General features: G+C 39.4%; 1 protein-coding gene across 3 annotated transcripts in view; it reads left to right on the top strand.

Annotated features, from left to right (window-relative positions):
• Positions 1-15,936, top strand: part of LOC134536722 (proton channel OtopLc-like) — a 380,858-nt gene that overhangs the window by 361,618 nt on the left and 3,304 nt on the right. For all 3 annotated transcript variants that reach the window (XM_063376602.1, XM_063376601.1, XM_063376600.1), the window contains 2 exons: positions 6,499-6,742; positions 10,698-10,851. In XM_063376602.1, coding sequence (XP_063232672.1) covers positions 6,499-6,742; positions 10,698-10,851 — 398 coding nt within the window. The remainder of the gene's footprint in view (positions 1-6,498; positions 6,743-10,697; positions 10,852-15,936) is intronic.

The following is a 15,936-nucleotide window of genomic DNA, read 5'->3' as shown; positions in this document are numbered from 1 at the left end:
AGCGCGCTGCAATAGAGGTTTCTCTCACAAGCTGCCGTCGTAAGAGGAAACAGGGTTCTGTGTTTAGATAAGTGGGGTTCTGTCCTGCAAGCAATTTCAAATGCATGGCTTCCTTAGTCAACTATGTATTTCCTTAGACACGCATTTCTGAAAACCAGCCTGCCAGTTTGTATCGCGTCTCGCGACGAAGCAACGCGTTGTGTCCGGTGACTCGCTACAGTTATAATTTTGACAAATTATATATTAACATACGTGATATTATTTTCTACATTTATTTTTATTACGTACATATAAAATATGGAAGTTAGAACACCGAAAAGAAATTATATCGGTAGGCTACGCGGGAGGGAGCGCAAGATTGTGTTGAATGTATTTGAGTATTTTTCAAAAAATATGAGTGTGTGCAATGCAATTAAGGAAGCTTACCATTTTTCTGGTCAGCTCTGTGCTACTCTTATGGAAGGGGTATCAACATTGGTCAGCGGTAGCGATAGTCATTAAAAGGTATGTGGTGTTATTAATTTCTTAATCAAGTTAACGTTACAATTATCGTATAAATTCCTATGAATGAAATTTGTGTGAACAGATTCTTGTTGTAAGTTAAAGTTAAAAAAAATTCCTTATCGGCACAGCCTAAAGGCGCAGGAAGATTTTGATGATTATATTTCTTTACATTAGAACAAAAATTGATTTTTATATCCTTAAACCCATATTTTTTCTTCCCCTTGCAGTAATGGTTGTTACAAAATATATTATAATCGAATCTTGAACATAATATGTAAAATGTATCAAATAAATACGAAGGAATTTAATAGCGATGATGATACAAAATTTTGAATTATTTTTCTATCCTTCTCAACACCAAGCATCTTATCAAACATTGTTTTTGACAAAGTTTTGGAAAATAATTATGATATTTACAAACAATTTAAACAGATTTGATAAGGTGTCTACTAAGGCAGTTACGTTTTTTTTGTCCGGTGAAAATATATTTCGAACCCATGCAGTTATGGCTGGTCGTATCAAAAATTTATTTAGAAAACATTTGTTGGCATTAGGTACTCCGAGTTATCATAAGTTAAAATGGATGCGATATTATTCATATTATGGGAGTTGTTGCGATTTTTCTGTTTTTCAAAAAATCTTCCCCATTTCGACCCAATAACAATTATTGTTCGGATTTTTCCCATAACTACTCGAAAGAGAATTTCTATTACCGTATTTTATTTATCATTTTGGACATGACTTGTACAAAAATACGGCATTTATCGGGCCCATGAAAATGTGATTATATATATGTATATTTATGTATGTATATATATATATATATATGGGATTTTTAGAACATAAAAGAAAACTATAAGAAATTTTCGTCTGCAATAGGTAGTTTTTATTTGAAATTTACATAAAAGTGGCATTATTACAAATTTATATGTGTAATAGTATAAAATATTATAAATTACGATATGATTTCTTAAAATGCTTCTTGTTCGATCCGAATTACAAAGACACACATCTCCTGAAATTCCTAATGTGTTAGAGATTTGGCAACAGCGCGCGCCATAAGCCATGTACTGCAATCTAAGAGTGGGGCGGGCTATAGATAGTGAACTGGCAATGCAGTTGTGCCGTATATATTTTGGACGTTTAGTATTTGTTTATACTGTGTTATATGATGTCAGCAACAATTAACATTAATGTGTGTCCAGATGTAGCAAACCAAAATATGTAATGACCAAAAAGAGTCCTGGATAACAGTTTTTAAATCCTCTAAAATCGTGTTTTTAATAGACGCGATACATAATTATTGCTATGCTACGCTTATTTGATAAGTTTCCATTCATGTGTGACATTTCAAGAGTAGTATTGCATAAGGCTGTGCGAACGTTCGAAATTTCGAACTCGAACCGAACTTTAAAATAGTTCGGTTCAAGTTTGTGTCAACGATTTTGGGTTCGAGTTCGTTTTTTGTGACAACACTAGAACTTGTTAGTTTCCACATTTTAATAATACTAGAACCACGATTTTACATATGCTCACGGCAAGGGCGCCCATATGGCAGTTTGTAGGGGAGGCCAGACTATATGATAGTTTGTAAGGGGGGGGCAGACCTTCAAAAAGTGACAAAAAGTGTCAAAAATTACTTGTGAGTAATTTTTGCCAAAAATCCTCAAAAACCCATACATATTTTCCTCTTCCTGAAAGCTGGGGGGAGGGGGGCCACGGCCCTACCCTGCTCATGGGTATGGGCGCCCTTGGCTCACGGTTCCAAGGATGGCATTCGTAAAATAGCTGCCTTTGAAAAATCGGGGCTGGTCCATTCCCCCTCCCCCCCCCCCCCCTTATATTATTTCTTTAACTTTTCGAACTAAATATATATTTGGTATTACTTGTGTGTATTTTGTCGTAATAAACAAAATATCATTAAATATTAACGACCATTACTGCAACGAGGGAAAAAACCTTCGGCCGCAGCGTGTGAACGTGGAATGCGCACTGGCCTGCCCGCCAGCCCAGCGCCGCGGACTGTCTGCCGCCCGCCCTCTCCACGCTACCTTCCCACGCTGCGGCCAGTCCCGGATGCTACATTCTCTTCGAATATCTGCTGTGCGTTACAGCCTGACCATGCGTGGAATGAGGAAATTATGCCGCCTTTCACACTCACTGTTATTGAAAATTGCAGGTTCGCACAGCCCCAGCTATTGCATATTCAAACAACGCTGAGGACACAGACGGCACAGGCCGGGCGGGGCGTGGGTTGTTGCAGAGAAGTGCGTTGATGGCTTTGCAAAATTAAAAATCTTCAAGTGATTGGATATTTTTACAAAAAATCTTCAAGTGACTGGATATGTTTACAAAAAAAATTATAACAAAAAAAAAAAGGTCCGCTGTCCAAGCATATTGCGATCTGAAAATACGGCATGAGCAGTACAGTCGTCAATACGCAAGATGAGGAAGTTGTATGACTTGGGTGTAAAATGGCCAATGTTAATTGTTAACAAAAATTACGTTGGCCCTATGACCCAAGCCATACAACACAAGCATTTGCTTACTTTTATAAAACGTGACTACAAGTTCATTATGTAAGTATGTTGTCATGTTTATAATTGCTACACATATATTTTCTATTGTTAACTTGGTGGAACAATTACTGCTGCCAACAGCTCACCAGAACAGAAAAAATGGTACTGTGCGATGTGCACGCAGCCAGTTAGTTAGTCCTGAATCAGTATAATCTGGCCAGATATTAGTCGGGAGAGGTATAAGGGGTCGTCTTTTAATCACGTGATGTTTTTTTTGCAACTTTTTAACCCCCCTTCCCTCTGGTGATATTTCGTTGTTTTTTCTGCCTTCCCCCCCCCCCTACCCGTTTTGGAGCCTCACGTGATTAATAAACGATCCCTAAGGGTGAAGCGACTGGGAGCAAAGGCAGCTGGTGACAGCGCGATACATGTATCCACGGATATCCAACAAACATCATTTTGACAGCATTTGCTTGTTCCAAAAATACCTCAACAGACGGTATAAAATAAAATGTAGAGCACAGTGGATATTTCCCACCATATTTCCTATTATTTATTAAGCCTATAGCTTGTTTACTGACTTCTCTTTTAGTTATTTGAAATATTCAGATACATGGAAAGTGTTATACAATCGTTTTAAAGATTTTGGAATCAAAAACAAACTAATATCATCAATTTAAAAATAAGTTACCTACATTTATTTTTCGATCACTCGGAGAGTGCTTTGCCTTTTCTTTTCTTCCGCCTTGCAGAAAGAAGCAGGTTTCCTTTGTCATTATTCTTTTTTTTTTAATTGGGTCCAAAAAATTCCTGTCCTTTATTAGGCATAGTTGGGAAAAATATACATACATGGAGGGAGACACTTGATACAATTAATAAGAAATACATTTACAGTTAATTTACATTATACAATGCAATGGTTTGCCCGGAGGAGGCCTCGTCCAACTATTTTACTCTTTGGAGGCTGGTGGGGATGTGTGGTGGTGTCGTTTTTGTTGGTGGAGGCAAAACGCGTCTTATGCTGGGTTCACAATTGAAAAAATAACAGTAACAGTAACAGTAGGTCGTGTGCATAGGATATGAACGCCATGTTTCCTAACCTAACGATTCACAATAGCAGAAAGTTGGTCGTGTGCATGGGAGAGAGGTCGTGCGCATAGGAGTGAAATGAATATATTTTATTTCGGTCGCGTACGCATGGCACAACAGCCAATGAGAGAAGAGCAGGGTGATTTTTTGGCGGGACTAGAAATATGTTTATATTTATTAACCATATTGTGGTAAGAAAATGTCGAGATAATAAAAGTATTAACGTTATTTTGAAAGTTAATATGTTTATTTACTAACACTGCTAACAGATGTCGCTTAGTTCGCGAAATTTCATTGGCTGAAATTAACAGTAAGAATTCAATTGTGAACCGATTTCGCAGTTCGCACAGGTCGTGTGCACAGGTCGTGTGCATGGCTTGCTATGCACTCGCTTAATTTTTTTAATTGTGAACCCAGCCTTATTGTCACCCATTGCAGCGTTTCCCACCTATTACAATTTAAAAACGTGACTTCGTGATAGCGCGATACAACAGAACAAGTAGTGACGACCTCCTTGTGCGACATCTGTGATGTGTTACTGCAATGAACCTCTGCGTGTGGAGTGCCCGACATCTGTGTGGGGACGCGTGAACTACGATGTGTAAAAATCGTTCTTCATCTACCGATTAGAAAGGTTACGGCTGAACAGATTTTTCAGCTCTTATTGCTTCTAAATGCTTCTTGCTGTTTCTAACTCATCCATATATATGTGTTGTAAAATTTTATTATTTTGTTTTTCATTTCCAATCAAATTATACTAGCATTCGTCTACTAAACTTCGCCGTTTTTATGAATAATTAGTTAATAAAATAAGACGCATACCGAAATTTCGAGTAACAACATTTTTAAGATCCATCCACACTCTTTAAATAATATTTTGCCAAAATCCAATTTATGTCATGGTATTTACAGAATCTGCTCCGCCGCAAACGTCGATTTTGCTGCTCGGAACCACATGTATCACACACTCTTAATTCATACATTTATCAGCACTGGCCTGACAAAACCTGCACAAATGTGGGGGAAAGCATCGAGCCTTGTCCACTGTCCTGCTTAAAATACAATTCTTTTTTTTTAACTTTTATTTTAGTTAAATGAAACTTGTGTGACTATGCGGAATATAAAATTGTAAGCAAAAGTTCCCTCCTAATACCAACCAGGAAAACAAAATTCCCACGAGGCAAACCCAGGCGCCAAACCCTCGACGCTTCTACTACCGCAGAGCATTCGCACGGGGACAGAAACAACTAGACCCGGCACACCGCGCTACTGCGCCGCTAGAGCGCAGCAACAGTCACATGTCAGCCAACTCACCACAGCAGAAACTCCCCAACCAGAAATGTGACGTGCTCAGCATGGCGTAGCATGATATAAAATCGTGTTATCAAAAGAATTTTGATCTTAAGAATTTATAAAACTATCCCGAGGATAACTTTTCAGGAATGAATTAAGATACATTAGCAAAACCATCGTCGAAATATAAGCTTCCCGATGAGCTTTTAAAAATTGTTTGAAAGAGTTTATTAGTAATATTGTTTGGTGGAGGACCCGGCGGTTATCACCACATTCCTTTCGGCAAGGATCCTCTTCAAAATATGATGCCCCCAGCCATCATTTCAGTAACCATTTAAATAGTAGATGGCTGAGATATTAATTTTTGTATATATCAGAAAAGCAATAAACTAGACATTTAAAGGGTTACAATTACCTTAGCTTCTGGATTCTCCATTTAACTTAGAGGTATCCGATACCACCAAACACACTTCGGTCAATGTCCTCCCCATTTCCCCCCCCCCCTTCTTCAAAATAAAAGCTGGTACAGCCAATCATGAAGTTTCGGTAACCTTGAGTTTCCAGCATATGAGTTTACATTTTAAATTATTCGATTAACACACCTATTTTTACAGTTTCAAGTTTGCATGTTGTTATCATTGTCAAATGAATAGAATAACCTTTCTGTAGTAGTAGTCACATTCGCTGGGCTTGTGTTCATTGTTTAGTACGTACGTAAGTTAGGGGCGTAGCCAGGGGGGGGGGGGTTAGGGGTTCAACCCCCCCCCCCCCCCCACCCCTCTTAGCTTCAAATCTTTAATTAATTTCATATTCATCACTCAAACAAATTTTATATTAAAATTAATAAAAAATTTACTATTACAATATTTAAATTTAAGAACCGAAAACTGCTAAAATAGCAGTATTTTACACCTTAATATCCAAATTTTCCCCCGCTTTAATACGGGGGCCATGCTTCTTAACACCCCCCATACACAAATACTGGCTACGCCCCTGGTAAGTGCATTTCCATCTGTGTTTCGTGTGACGATGTTCAGTAGAGAAGTTGGGAGTTGGGAGTGTTGTCGAGGCGGCGGGGCTGAACGCGGCACAGGTGCTGGTGGAGCGGTTCGGCCTGGCGGCCAGGTTCGGCTTCATGCACCTGGCGGCGACCAACCTCGCCCTGTGGGTGCGCCTGGTCGTGTGGGAGAGCGGCAACGAGTGGACCTACTTCGTGCACCTGGCGCAGAGCGCGCTGCTGGGCGGCGCGAGGCTAGCCAGCAGCATCCCCACGCCGCTGGAGCTGCGCGGCTTCCCGCGCTCCGTGGTCTCCCGGCAGCGGCGCGACCTGGCCTTCGGTGAGTTCAGCTCACCAACCATCCATCATTCTGACGTGACCACGTCTAGTAAATCGATGAACGCCGGCTGCACGCACGAAAAAGTGTCCCGTTACGCACATTGTCCCGTCACGCTGTGTCCCGTTACACTCATTGTACGCTTGCGCCGCATCTATATCTCTCTTCCACTCGATTGGAACAACCATCGATTTGACTTTCCCGAGGCACATTAAACTTGAAACACTCCCATTCGTTTCCTACTTTTCCTATCATCGTCCTATCCTCAACAGAAGAAAACACAGATTGGAAGAAGTTTAAATAGCAAACATGTATAAAAGTTATAGTTAAAATAATCTCTTCGCTAAAGTAATAAACATATTTGAATTAATGAGTGCAAATAAAAGTAAATTTATCAATTAAATTGTAGATTTAATTTCACTCCTTCTTTGTATCCATACAAAATGGTGATAATTCAATAAAAATGATTTAATTTTATTCATAAAAGTATGCAATCATTTCATCAATGTTTTGTTATGACGTCACGTTAAACTATCGTCCGTAAACCGTCTTTACAGACAATCAATTTTTTATGTCGATATTTTGTTCCAAAAATATCATTTTTCAAGTTATAAAAAAATATTAAAATTTTCTGTAAATAAATTTGGTAGAATAAAAATAGTAAAATGATTAACAGAAAGCTTCAGAAGGAACAAATTATTACTTAAAATGAGTTACACTCAGAAATTGTAACCCCCATCATCAAAGAAGTTACACACTTAAACATTTAAAAAAAAAAAAAATGGTTGTCTGTAAAGTCGGTTTACGGACGATAGTTTAACGTGACAACGTCATAACAAAAAAATTGATGAAATGATTGCATACTTTTATGAATAAAATTGAATCATTTTTATTTTGATAATAAAAGAATAAATAATTGAAATTATACTAGTAATCAGATTTTTAAAATGCAAGGATAATTAACCTTTATTGCCGAAATTGTTGTTGTAATAAGCAATGAAAACCACATTCACTTTTCACTTCACTTTATAAACAGTCGAGTGGAAGAGAGATAGATGCGGCGCAAGCGTACGATGAGCGTAACGGGACACAGTGTAACGGGACAATGTGCGTAACGGGACACAGCGTAACGGAACAATGTGCGTAACGGGACACTTTTTCGTGCGTGCAGCCGGCGTTCATCGATTTATTAGACGTCACGTCAAAAATTTGTAAATAAATTTGGCAGAAAAAAAAATAGTAAAATGGTTAACCGAAAGCTTCGGAAGGATCTAATTATTACTTAAAAGGAGGTGCACTCGGAAATTGTAACCTCCATCATCAAAGAAGTTACACTTAAAAATTTAAAAACAATTTTTTTTTTTTTAGCCACACAAGTGCTTACATCGGGAATTTGATCTGAAGCGTTTATAAAACTGACCCGAGTATAATTGACGAGGAAAGAATATTTAATAATATCCTAATCGAAATTGAATTTTCAGGTTAGGTTGGAAACGTTTGAATGAGTGAACAGTTCAAATTTTTCGGCGGAGGGCTTCCATAAAAGGAACGAGTCCATAACCTCGCAACGTCTAGGGCCAGTACTGGCGCAGCGAGTAAAGCTGTGATACAGTGGCGGTTTTGTGGGATGGATGCTGGGGGCAACCCACAATATGACTAAATCTAAAAATATGAATAACGGGAGTGATAACAAACATGATATCTAAGCCGCTCTTGATCTTTCAAGTCGGTTGAGAATTTTTTTTTTAGCAAAATGTATTATTTAACATTTTTTTTAAGTATGCAGTAGGCCTACTGAGTGTATTTTCTTTTAAAACTTTAGTAACTTAAAAAATCAGACTAAACAATAGCTCTTGGACACACACCATTGCTGGTTACACTGTACGTCATCAGAAACCCCAATAATGGACAAAGAGGATAAGCAGGTAAAAACAAAGAAAACAAGCCAAAATCAGCCGAATATAGCGGTTGTTTTTTCTCTATTTGTTGCACTGTCCTGTGATTGTTAGCTCACTGTGTACGTATGCACTGTGATATTATTGATTGACTAACTTCTTTCGCGGAATTTTCTGAGCTGTCAACGTTTTTAATATTTTGACATCGGCAAATTTTTGCTTATTTTCTGTGTTTTTGCATTATTATTATTTTTCGTTACTAAGGTTTCTTAACACATACGTGTAACCAGTAATGACGTATGTAACAAAAAATTTCCTTATTGCAATAATAATTCAAAATATATATATATTTGATATTGACTTATGAAATATATCAGAAATGTGTTAAACTAACTTTTTAAAGGGTTACAATTTGCCTAACTTTTGGATTCCCCATTTAACTCGGAGGTATTTCATACCACCAATCACACTTCGGTTTCAATCACACTTAGAGTTTCTGGGTCCGCCAATCATGTTTCTTCAGTAACCTAATGACTCACGTTCGAAAACAATTTTTTTTCGGGGTAGGTATATTTAATTCCAAAATATGAGTTTACATTTTAAATTAATACTTCACCACACTTATTTTGCGGTTTCAAGTTCCCATGTTATTATCACTGTCAAATGAAAATAACCTTTCTCTGGTAGCCCATTTGCTAAGATCGTGCTCACTGTTTAGAATGTGTCTGAAGGCAGTACGTAAGTGCATTTCCATCTACGTTTCATTTAATGATTTTTCTGTACAGAAATTTGAGTCTTATGAGTTGTAGATATCTGTTATACCAAAACATAAAAATCTTTCTATTTTCTTTGTAATTATTTACATAACTAGCTTGAAAATAAACATTTATTTGATACTCACTTACTAAGTGATACAGACGGTTACTAATCGCTGCTATACGATGCTAAATTATTAAAATCATCCTTAAACTTAAGTTTATAATAAATTTAAATATATATATATATGTGTGCTTTTTTTAAAGTCTAATACTCGGTGGTTTGGTTATAAACTATTTTACTAATCCTATCGTTTTAAGTAACTTTAAATATAAAAATGTGGGTTGTGTGTGTTAAGTATATGGTCAAGTTTAAAAGTGGCTGTTTTGTATCCACTCACCCAATGGTTAATCTAGTAACCATTAAAAGGAAACACAGCTATGAGAAACTTATTTTCGGAAGTTATAAAAATAACAAAGATGTAAGGGGTTTAATAGAAATGACCAAAAATAAATAAAAAATGGTTGTCTGTAAAGTCGGTTTACGGACGATAGTTTAACGTGACAACGTCATAACAAAACATTGATGAAATGATTACATACTTTTATGAATAAAATTGAATCATTTTTATTGAATTATCACTATTTGGTATAGATACAAAGAAGGAGTGAAATGAAATCTACAATTTAATTGATAAATTTACTTTTATTTGTGCTCATTGATTCAAATATGTTTATTACTTTAACGAAGAGATTATTTTAACTATAATTTTTATACATGTTTGCTACTTAACTTCTTCCAATCTGTGTTATTCTGTTAAGGATAGGACGAAGTTAGGAAGAGTAGGAAACGAATGGGAGCGTTTCAAGTTTAATGTGCCTCGAAAAAGTCAAATCAATGGTTGTTCCAATCGAGTGGAAGAGAGATAGATGGCGGCGCAAGCGTACAATGAACGTAACGGGACAATGTGTATAACGGGACAATGTGCGTAACGGGACAATGTGCGTAACGGGACACTTTTTTTCGTGCGTGAAGCCGGCGTTCATCGATTTATTAGACGTTGTCACGTCAAAAGTCAAATCGATGGTTGTTCCAATCGAGTGGAAGAGAGATAGATGGCGGCGCAAGAGTACAATGAGCGTAACGGGACACAGCGTAACGGAAGAACGTGCGTAACGGGACACTTTTTTCCTTGCGTGCAGCCGGCGTTCGTCGATTTATTAGACGTTGTCACGTCAAAAGCTATAGGAACGGCAAATGTCCGCTGTTGACAGCGCAGTCGCTAAAGGCCGGGAGCTCTGTTGCAGCAAGCAACTACACGCTGAGGCGAGGCTACCAGCCCGTGTCGCAGCACCACATTGCCCAGGTGGTCGCCCTGCACGAGTGCCTCAACACCAACTCCCTGGGCCAGCTGTGGACCTCCTCCATGCCCTTCCTCTACCCGTTCATCGTCCAGTTCAGGTGAGACGCGCGCACTACCTTTGAATATATATACTGTATAGAAGTCGCGAGTGGATAGGATTTACTCTACGTTTTTCAGGAGCGTATGATGAGCAGCTTGGGAACTTCACCGCTGCAGTGCGCTGCCGTAACGCCCTGTATCGTCTTAGGTTGTTATTTACACGTTAGAGCGCAGCGCTGTCACCCGCTGTCATTCCCCGCACCCCCACCCATCATTCACTGCAGCTCAAGGTCGTTCAACGGGAGGGGGGAGGGGTGTTTGAAGAGTTCGACACTTGTCCACTAGGGACCACCACAAGTCGATGCCCTAGAGATGGTGGCGATTGCGGCGGTGAATTAACCAACTACCTCAAACCGTATTAGAAATTTTAACCTGGGCTGGCGACTTCTATACAGTATATTATATTCAAAGGTACTACTGAGGTCCCGTCGCACTGTCAAGTATTTGACGATAGAGTTGGAGCGTTTGTGTTGTGACGGAAAATGGAGTCCAAGTTTCTCCATCAAATAAATTTGGACAGATCACCTCGAATATGTCATGCTATGAAAATTTATTTGTGGTTTGAGCTACCTCAAACTATTGAATTTTAATCTTATTTTGAAATTAAACAATGCCTCGCAGTGATGAATGGAATTTTTGAATTTTTTTATATAGTTTTTACATTTAAATCTATAATATAAAAATGAATCGCAAAATGTGTTGGTAAGCGCATAATTCAACAACGCCTGAACCAATTTGGCCAATTTTTTTTTTTAAATGTTCGTTGAAGTTCAAAGATGGATTTTACGGCGAGAAAAATTCGAATAATTGCTGGAAAAACCCTAAAACCAGCCCTTTTTTTTCCCCCCATACAAACGTTTTCTAACTAAAACGAGCACTCATTGTTGTTTAAACAATGTAGGTATGTTACTAACGTCAAAGAGTCAATTTGCACTTTATTACCTCTGTACTAAGTTCAATCATATCTATCAAAACAGTGTGCGTTGGAGCACAGATAAACAAAAAAAAAAAACCGAAATCGAATAGTTCAATTTGGTCGGCTTCGCGATATTATTTCATTTGTTTTACTTTAAAATGCATCAGTTTTCAAGTCATTACATCAATCAAACAAAACCAGCGTTACCAAAAGTATTTCATAAGTTTAAGTTTTTAAATACGGCTTGAAGGATTTGACTCCAAATCATATCATATTAAAAAAAACTTGAAACAACAACAAACTGTCAATGTCAGTGTTTTTTTTCCCTTGGATTTTAGGTTACCTACCCTAATGAGTTTGCTTTTGTCAACGTATACACGAAAAAAATTCTTACCTATATAGTGTTTGTGCAGCGTTTATTTACCTATGATCGCTAATTATTGCATGTGACAAAATAATCTATAATATAGATATGCCTCCTATTAGACGAATCAATTTAGGTAGAAGAACCTGAAATGCTACAAACCAAGCTAATTACCGATCTAATCATGCACTACAATGAAAATAAAAATTATTATGTTTCACATGATTAACAATAAAGAGATTACTTATTTTTTATTTATCTTTTTATTTATGTTTTATTTAATTATATTTCTTATTCACAACACCCTATCACCAGGGTGACGGTTCTGTTCAGGAGAATTTTTTTCCCCGACTATAAAATATGTAGGAACAAAAAAATGTCACATTGCAAATCGTATTGAAAGGACTTTATTGCAATTTAATTAGGCAGTACGAAGTCTGCCGGGTCAGCTAGTTATATATAAATTTAACCCAATAATACCTGTAACTTAAAAAATTCATTAAAAATTTCGCACACGTCATTAATATTAATAATGTATTAGTGATTTCACCTTGACAACCTATCTCCTGTGTGTTCTTTCCCATATTAAAGATTCGTTGTGACGGAAACGGACCTTTTTTTCCCCCGTTTTCAATAGGCACGATTTTTATTGGCTGATTGTATCCAACATCAAAAATATTTTAGGAACCGTCCTATATGTAAAACATTTGATGGAAACTCAAATCATCCAAGTAGTTAAACAAACATGGCTGCGCTAATGTTTATTTTAAGGTGACGTCACACCCTCCAACTTTATTTGACACAACATGTTGGAAGGTGTTGAAAGAGATTCTTCGAGTGTGTGACAGGGCCTTTGGACCTCAAGTGACAGTTACATCAGGGACAGTCATTATTTTAGCTGAATAAAAACATAGTTTCCAAAACCATTTTAAACTACCAACATTTATACATCGCGTAGTTGGGGACATACATCCTGGGCCTTCGAGAAGAGAAAACATTCCTGTGGTGCTGATAAAACGATAATTACAAGTATGTTGTTTAAAGGAGACATTAAAAGTAATATGCATGGTAAGCTCAAAAATTACTATAATAGATATGGCTACATGACATTTTACAGTATTTATCTTATTAAACGTAGGTTTTGAAAAGATGGGCCTTAAATAGTATAGAGTGATTCAGCTAATTATTTTGGCCCCTGAGCACTTGATTCCTCTAGATGGTCCTGCTCACCTCATATTAGCATGCTCGTGTCTATGGTCTCAAGAGCAACTGAGCACTGCACTTGTCTTGGTTCCTCTAGATGGTCCTGCTCACCTCATATTAGCATGCTCGTGTCTATGGTCTCAAGAGCAACTGAGCACTGCACTTGTCTTGGTTCCTCTAGATGGTCCTGCTCACCTCATATTAGCATGCTCGTGTCTATGGTCCCAAGAGCAACTGAGCACTGCACTTGTCTTGGTTCCTCTAGATGGTCCTGCTCACCTCATATTAGCATGCTCGTGTCTATGGTCCCAAGAGCAACTGAGCACTGCACTTGTCTTCGTTCCTCTAGATGGTCCTGCTCAACTCCTATTAGCATGCTCGTGTCTATGGTCCCAAGAGCAACTGAGCACTGCACTTGTCTTCGTTCCTCTAGATGGTCCTGCTCACCTCCTATTAGCATGCTCGTGTCTATGGTCCCAAGAGCAACTGAGCACTGCACTTGTCTTGGTTCCTCTAGATGGTCCTGCTCACCTCATATTAGCATGCTCGTGTCTATGGTCCCAAGAGCAACTGAGCACTGCACTTGTCTTGGTTCCTCTAGATGGTCCTGCTCACCTCATATTAGCATGCTCGTGTCTATGGTCCCAAGAGCAACTGAGCACTGCACTTGTCTTCGTTCCTCTAGATGGTCCTGCTCACCTCATATTAGCATGCTCGTGTCTATGGTCCCAAGAGCAACTGAGCACTGCACTTGTCTTCGTTCCTCTAGATGGTCCTGCTCACCTCCTATTAGCATGCTCGTGTCTATGGTCCCAAGAGCAACTGAGCACTGCACTTGTCTTGGTTCCTCTAGATGGTCCTGCTCACCTCATATTAGCATGCTCGTGTCTATGGTCCCAAGAGCAACTGAGCACTGCACTTGTCTTGGTTCCTCTAGATGGTCCTGCTCACCTCATATTAGCATGCTCGTGTCTATAGTCCCAAGAGCAACTGAGCACTGCACTTGTCTTCGTTCCTCTAGATGGTCCTGCTCACCTCATATTAGCATGCTCGTGTCTATGGTCCCAAGAGCAACTGAGCACTGCACTTGTCTTGGTTCCTCTAGATGGTCCTGCTCACCTCATATTAGCATGCTCGTGTCTATGGTCCCAAGAGCAACTGAGCACTGCACTTGTCTTGGTTCCTCTAGATGGTCCTGCTCATCTCATATTAGCATGCTCGTGTCTATGGTCCCAAGAGCAACTGAGCACTGCACTTGTCTTCGTTCCTCTAGATGGTCCTGCTCACCTCATATTAGCATGCTCGTGTCTATGGTCCCAAGAGCAACTGAGCACTGCACTTGTCTTCGTTCCTCTAGATGGTCCTGCTCACCTCATATTAGCATGCTCGTGTCTATGGTCCCAAGAGCAACTGAGCACTGCACTTGTCTTCGTTCCTCTAGATGGTCCTGCTCACCTCATATTAGCATGCTCGTGTCTATGGTCCCAAGAGCAACTGAGCACTGCACTTGTCTTGGTTCCTCTAGATGGTCCTGCTCACCTCATATTAGCATGCTCGTGTCTATGGTCCCAAGAGCAACTGAGCGCTGCACTTGTCTTGGTTCCTCTAGATGGTCCTGCTCACCTCATATTAGCATGCTCGTGTCTATGGTCTCAAGAGCAACTGAGCACTGCACTTGTCTTGGTTCCTCTAGATGGTCCTGCTCACCTCATATTAGCATGCTCGTGTCTATGGTCTCAAGAGCAACTGAGCACTTCACTTGTCTTGGTTCCTCTAGATGGTCCTGCTCACCTCATATTAGCATGCTCGCGTCTATGGTCCCAAGAGCAACCAGGTACTACACCTGTCTTGGTTCCTCTAGATGATCCTGCTCACCTCATATTAGCATGCTCGTGTCTATGGTCCCAAGAGAAACCAGGTACTACACTTGTCTTGGTTCCTCTAGATGGTCCTGCTCACCTCATATTAGCATGCTCGTGTCTATGGTCCCAAGAGCAACCAGGTACTACACTTTTCTTGGTTCCTCTAGATGGTCCTGCTCACTTCATATTAGCATGCTCGTGTCTATGGTCCCAAGAGCAACCAGGTACTACACTTTTCTTGGTTCCTCTAGATGGTCCTGCTCACCTCATATTAGCATGCTCGCGTCTATGGTCCCAAAGGCAACTGAGCACTGCACTTGTCTTGGTTCCTCTAGATGGTCCTGCTCACCTCATATTAGCATGCTCGTGTCTATGGTCCCAAGAGCAACCAGGTACTACACTTTTCTTGGTTCCTCTAGATGGTCCTGCTCACCTCATATTAGCATGCTCGCGTCTATGGTCCCAAGAGCAACCAGGTACTACACCTGTCTTGGTTCCTCTAGATGATCCTGCTCACCTCATATTAGCATGCTCGTGTCTATGGTCCCAAGAGCAACCAGGTACTACACTTGTCTTGGTTCCTCTAGATGGTCCTGCTCACCTCATATTAGCATGCTCGTGTCTATGGTCCCAAGAGCAACCAGGTACTACACTTTTCTTGGTTCCTCTAGATGGTCCTGCTCACATCATATTAGCATGCTCGTGTCTATGGTCCCAAGAGCAACCAGGTACTACACTT

Source organism: Bacillus rossius, chromosome 11, assembly GCF_032445375.1.
Source record: "Bacillus rossius redtenbacheri isolate Brsri chromosome 11, Brsri_v3, whole genome shotgun sequence".
Taxonomy (NCBI): domain Eukaryota; kingdom Metazoa; phylum Arthropoda; class Insecta; order Phasmatodea; family Bacillidae; genus Bacillus; species Bacillus rossius.
The sequence above is the reverse complement of the archived record's forward strand: the minus strand, read 5'-3'. Positions and strand labels throughout refer to the sequence as shown.